We start from the raw sequence: 6,077 nt of genomic DNA on the forward strand, positions 1-6,077 counted from the left end.
ACTACAGAAAGGGGGAACTCAAACATACAGGGTAAGCTGGTTCAGAATGACAAAAACAAACTGTGCCCACTGTCAGTTCCTTGCCAATAATCAGTCATCTATTGTGTTTTCTGGCCACATTCTTTCTTAGCATTGGTTCGTTCCTAAGGGACCTTTTTGACCTTGTCTTTTCAGGTTGGTCATGCCAGTGATCCATAGCTTCATGATGCTCCTACCAACGTTCCAGATAGTATGGAGGAGTCTGACAGACGTGTTCGTAGTGCCGCTGTCCCAGAGCATAGGAAAGAGCCTGTCCTCCATTCATGTTGAAATCACAGGAAACTGAGGCAGACACTTCTCTGTCCCTGAGGATTACGAAACAGACCGACTAGAAAAGAAGTGAAGGGTGATTACTGTGGAACACATGCGCTCTTTATCAAATCCTGTGCAAAGAATTTTCAAGTTACAGCAAACTCTAGTCATAAGGGCGTAATGATCGAACGTCTAAAACAGGGGTGGCCAATTCCAGTCCTCGAGGGCCGGTGTCCTGCTTGTTTTCCAACTATCCCTGCCTGACCTGCTGCTGATTACCTGGCTCAGGTGTGTTCAGTCAGTCAGAAGCTGGAAGAAGAAGCTTGCTGAACACACCTAAGCCAGGTAATCAGCAGCAGGTCAGGCAGGGATAGTTGGAAAACAAGCAGGACACCGGCCCTCGAGGACTGGAATTGGCCAATTGGCCACCCCTGGTCTAAAACATGGTCTTAATGTAGGTCCTGTTTCCTGGCTGCTGTTTCAACTTAACTTTATTTTTAAGACCGGGTATCTGTGGAAATAGAGAGTAATAAGAGTTATATACAAAACTTGGCCAGGTTTGAGTCCAAATACCTGCATTTAATTTGACCTGCAAATCCACACGTCTTTGCATGGGGCTGTTTTTGGTTAATAAAATAACTAAGCAGTTATGACAAACACCTTTACTGTTTGGCTTCATAAAGAGCTCATGCACACCACCCAAAATGGAGCTGTTTTGTTGATCCTGACCAAAAGAATTCTTGTCATTCCATTATTTTGACTGGGAGAGATGTGTAATCAGTTGGAGGGGTAACTTCAAAGCAAACACATAGCTGACTTGCTGAGATGTAATATTTCTGCTTTTTAATATATTCTATATAATGCATAGAATTCAGCTAGAATGAATGTACTGAATTGAATCTGAGTAGATTGTCAGTAGAAAGTAGTTTATATGAATATTAAATGCTAAGATGCTGCTTGTTGCACATTTGCAGGCGTATTTTATCTGCTGTGCTGATCTCACGGTGCCTTGGGAATAATATTGGGCATTTGATTGTATATAAATCTATAAGCTATATGCAATAGAGATATGAGTTGCAGTAATTTATTTACTGTATGAACTATGTCAAAACACGGGATTGGAGCTCATCAGAGGGCCGGCTTTCTAATTTATTATAGATGCAACGACCAGTTCTTGACTGGATAACACCGACAGTTTGGTGCTGTCTGACATAAGATAAGTTTACTTGAGTAACTATAGTGTGATGAAGGTATAGGCCTACCACATTTCAGAAGCCTTGGCTGAGCTGAGACTCTGGTACATGCACATTTCATTTCGAGGAGCTTGTTGTTTGCTACAGCACTGTGGCTGATATTTGTAATACTACTTCAGCCAGAAGGGATCAGACAGCAACATGACTTTTGTTTTTGATTTGGATCTGGTTAAGTTGTTTTAGGTACAAGCCTGCACAGTTCCAACTTAGCTGCTATGCTTCTCGAGGAGGTAAGTCACTAACTTTGCATGTCTGCCATTCGGTGCTGGGCAGTTTATTTAGGGTGGTTTTATCAGAACGTGTCTGCTGAGAGCAGCTGCCTGCTGCAGTTGACAGGGTTGTGTTGATAAAAGCACAGACACTGAACTATATGGTGAACATGACTTAGGCCTCTGTGAGGTTTTGACTCCTTTCATGTTAGACTGCCTACAAGTTGCCACCTATGCTTATGTTTAGTTTTTCAACTGTCAGAGGAAAATCAAGGTAAGGTTGTGCGATAACAGAAGACACAGGTGTGTGGCTAAAGCTTTTTCTCACCTCAGCAATAGCATATAGCACCAAACCACCTCAGCTCAGCCCAGCGAGTTTTCACATTTAGACAAATAACCATAGTGTGATGTGTATCTGTCAATAAAAATATTGTTTTTACTTGTTTGTATTTTACCTTTGCAGTCATTTTTAACAGTAGCTTTACTCAGACTGTGGATATGCTAATTTTGAAGCAAAACTGTTGCTTTAACAAAGCAAATGCGTTCTTCATCGTGGCCAAAATAAAGGCAGTGTTTTTCTTACGGTAATGTTTCTGTGTGAGTTTTTTATTTTTGTCACAAGAGATGAATGTGGTTAGGATGTGCAGCTGAGTGCCAGAGAGGTCTCATGAATCACTTTGTTGAGATTGCATAAGACATTTTTCTTTACAAAATGAGCTACAGGTATGGGTCAATGGAACATGACTGGAGGCGTCGCCGGTAGAGCTGCAGGCCTGCACAACGTTTCTCTTAAACTAGACTCACCTCCCTCCACAGAACATTGGCTCAGCTGCAGGGTTTTGTATATTTTTGTAATTCTGTACTCTTCCATAGCTACGTGAACAGTGCTGTGATACTACTACATGCACTTAAAGCTATTACCCTGCTGCAATGTCCTCCAGCACCAAATCCCTGAGTTGAGATGAGCACCTCTTTGGAGGACAAACAGATCTAATTCTCACCATAACTTTAAGCCATACAGAGGTGAGAGTGGTGAACTCAGGGAGCAAGGGCCCTCACTCCACAGTACATGCTGGCATATGTACATGAAGCGCAACACAAACTGCAAGTCAAAGCTCCAGCTCTCAGTGAAACTCATATAAGAGCTTTACCTTCCACTTGCATTACTTGCCACTAGCCAATCACAGCCGACCCTGAAACAAACATGCATGTGTTGCTTTTATAAATGCAAGTGAGTTTAAGGGACATTTAAATATGCTCAGGTTAGTTTCTAGGTATGTTACAGCCACAGATGCCTGACCTTTGACCATCTATTGTGCTATACAATGATAAGCACATTAAAAAATAGCAAATAACTATAATAGTAGCTAGAATAATGATAATGTAATGAATTAATAATATAGCTACAACTACTATGGCTCCCAAACATAAATCCTAATGACGCACCTACAGCTCTCCTGATGCTGAGCACCACCCTGAGACACTCTGCTCAGGGAACAGTAGTTTACATGTTCAGCCGCTGACCCTGACCTTTAACCTCTGGCCTTCCTCTAAACTTGCAGGCCAACCCAACTTCCACAAGTAGCAGCCACATCCTGTGTTCAGATGAGTCATATCAGTTCTTTTATTTGTGATGTGTTTGATTCTGTCAGTGTATTAATAACATTTACCTGCGGTTAACCATCATCATAAGTCTTTGTCAAGCTGTATGGGCTAAATGTTAACCCTTTGCAGGTAAATGTACTTCACATTCGAGTTATCAGTTGATTAAAAAAGATGCAATTAATACAATTCTGTTTGAAAATTAAGTCAGCAATCTGGCTGTTGCTGTTTTCCTCTTTCTCCTTGGGGTCTGGCTCTGTCTTATAGCTTCCTGCAGCTTATTTCTGCCACCAGGTCCTTGAAGGCTGTCTCATTGACCTCTGACCCTTCATTACCACCTCCTTTGGCTTCTTCCAAACTCACCCCAGGACCCAACTTCACAGCTTCACTGACAGTGGGCCACAGGAGAGGTCACATGTTGACAGCACATTGTCCTGTAGCCTGACAGTTCGCAGTGATTTTGTGTGTCAGTTTCCAAAAACAAAATCAGGCCCACTTCTGGTGCTTGAGCCAAATCATAATCTTTATTTTTGCAATTCTCATGTAATGCAAAAACTGTTTCATACTGTAAATTAGGTCAACAGACACACACTGTTTCAGGATATGCAAATATTTGCCCCCAAGTCAGACACTGTTGATATAGCCCCTGTGAGTCTTTTGAAGCAGGTGCTCATTTGGTTACTTTAAGCTGTGCTGAGTGCCACACCCAATGGAGTAAAGAACAGACTATATATGTAGTATGTTTACATAGCACCTCTCCAGAGTCAGTGTCACTTGTCCCCATTGAACTTCTGTGTTACTACAAGCTGAATCAGTAAAGCAGTTAGTGTTCTCAGTTACTGTGTATTTACTTAGAAAATACTCTGGCTAATGCCCTCCACAGTGTGCAGGTTCACTGGTTATTACAGTTCAACCACTTTAGAACAGGAGGATCACATGCTGGCCATTTAAAATAAAGAAATGGGAAATGTAAAGAAGAGTTCCAAAGAAAATGTGACATATAAATTAGTGATAATCACTTTATTTGGCTTAGTATATTACACACCGATGGCTCTAACCATCGGGGGCAACTTGGGGTTCAGTGTCTTACCCAAAGACACTTTAACACATGGCCTGCAGGTACTGTGATTCAAACCTCCAACCCAACCACTTTCTCTACCCACTGAACCACAATCTGGCATTTGTCTTCTGTATTTATGACAGGTGTTGACTGTGAAGCACTTTGCAACCGTTAGAAAGGTGCTATATAAATAAATGTTGCTTTTTGCTTTACATGGTTTAATTTTTTTGCTGATCTAGAAAACAACTCAGATCTTAAGTTATTGACTTTAAAAAAATAATTCCAGGCTGGAATTATTCCACTTCCAATTCAGACCAAGTAAAACGTCTGAACCACAGTTTTCTAGCAGCTATATTTCAGTGATAAGTTGTAAGTTGCCCTGAAAAGTGCAGCAGAAAAAACAGTCAGATTTTTTCAGTGTCATCAGGAAGTCGGTACGATCTGTGGCTAAAGGCAGGTTCACCCTGCTTAAAAGGTTAGCAACATTTTGTATTGCATTATATCAGCAAAACACAACCTGGCAACTTAAAGCTGTTTTTATAAATATTTTATAAATAGTAGCACATACTTAAAGACTAACCTATTAACACATGATACATTTGTAAAGGGTCACTTATTTGAAAATGAAGAGGACATCTACACTAAGAACTGTTCCTAGATCTTTTATAAACTGACATGAGGAAGGTATGAGCCCTGTTTACTGCATCACATAAAAAGCAAACGAAATGTTTTCATACTCTATACTCTAACAGGCATTAAACAAGTGTTAGTGGACACCTACTGTTTCAGAGCCACCTCCACCGAAACACCCATAAATTGCTCCTATCACATCCATTGGCTGAAAACAGCTGAGTGTGCAGCTGCTGTCCTTCTAAGGTTTTGATACAAGAATGTAAACAGACCAGCGTGACTAGGCTTCCAAGCCTTGGAAGGCTAAAAAGCACAGCTGGAGTGTCAATCAACCATTTCCAGGTTTAAGATATTATCTTAGGTTTAGCTTAATGTTAACTTATTGACTTGTTTTCTGCAGACAGGTAACTGATGGCATGTGCTCAACTAGCTAAATTAATTCCGTTCTGAAAGCTCCCTTCATGTCTTTTGTGAATCCTGCATTTTTATGTCTGGCATTTTTTTACTTGATCTTTTCTATTTATTATAATCACTGAAATGGTCTCCCTTAGGCTAAGATATGGGCTTGCAATTTCCAGGTTGCAAGCGAGAGCAGACGTCTTTACTGCTCCTCTTGTCTGTTCTACGATTTTTCACATCTTCTACATTTTCAAATATTTGAACAAATTCTACAACTATTAAAATGCCTCCAAGAGGGAAAAGAGCTAATAAATCAGAAGCGAACGAGGATGTTGAAGCAGAAGAGGATTATATTTCAGCGGCACAAGTAACAGAGATGTTGAGTCAGCAGAAGCAGATGTACACCGCACTGTTGAGCCAACAACAAGACAACTTCAAAGGTTTTGTGCAACTACTTATGGAGACAAATAACAAGAGACTCGACGACATGACCAGAGAAATACAGGAGATAAAAACGAGTTTGCAGTTTACCCAGCGAGATGTGGATGTGATTAAAGCAGCCAAGGTTAAACAGACAATACAAACTAAGGAAACAAGGGATGATGTCTACAAAACCTGTGAGAGTTTAATAGC

At 40.7% G+C, this 6,077-nt stretch overlaps 1 protein-coding gene across 1 annotated transcript in view; it reads left to right on the forward strand.

Moving 5' to 3' along the window:
- The window catches only part of cav2 (caveolin 2), a 3,481-nt gene extending 2,921 nt beyond the window's left edge, over positions 1-560 (forward strand). The window contains exon 3 of the mRNA XM_020593322.1: positions 175-560. Coding sequence (XP_020448978.1) covers positions 175-325 — 151 coding nt within the window. The 3' untranslated portion in view covers positions 326-560. The remainder of the gene's footprint in view (positions 1-174) is intronic.
- Positions 561-6,077: the final 5,517 nt, after the last annotated feature.

Source organism: Monopterus albus, unplaced genomic scaffold (genome assembly GCF_001952655.1).
Source record: "Monopterus albus unplaced genomic scaffold, M_albus_1.0 scaffold19.1, whole genome shotgun sequence".
Classification (NCBI taxonomy): Eukaryota; Metazoa; Chordata; class Actinopteri; order Synbranchiformes; family Synbranchidae; genus Monopterus; species Monopterus albus.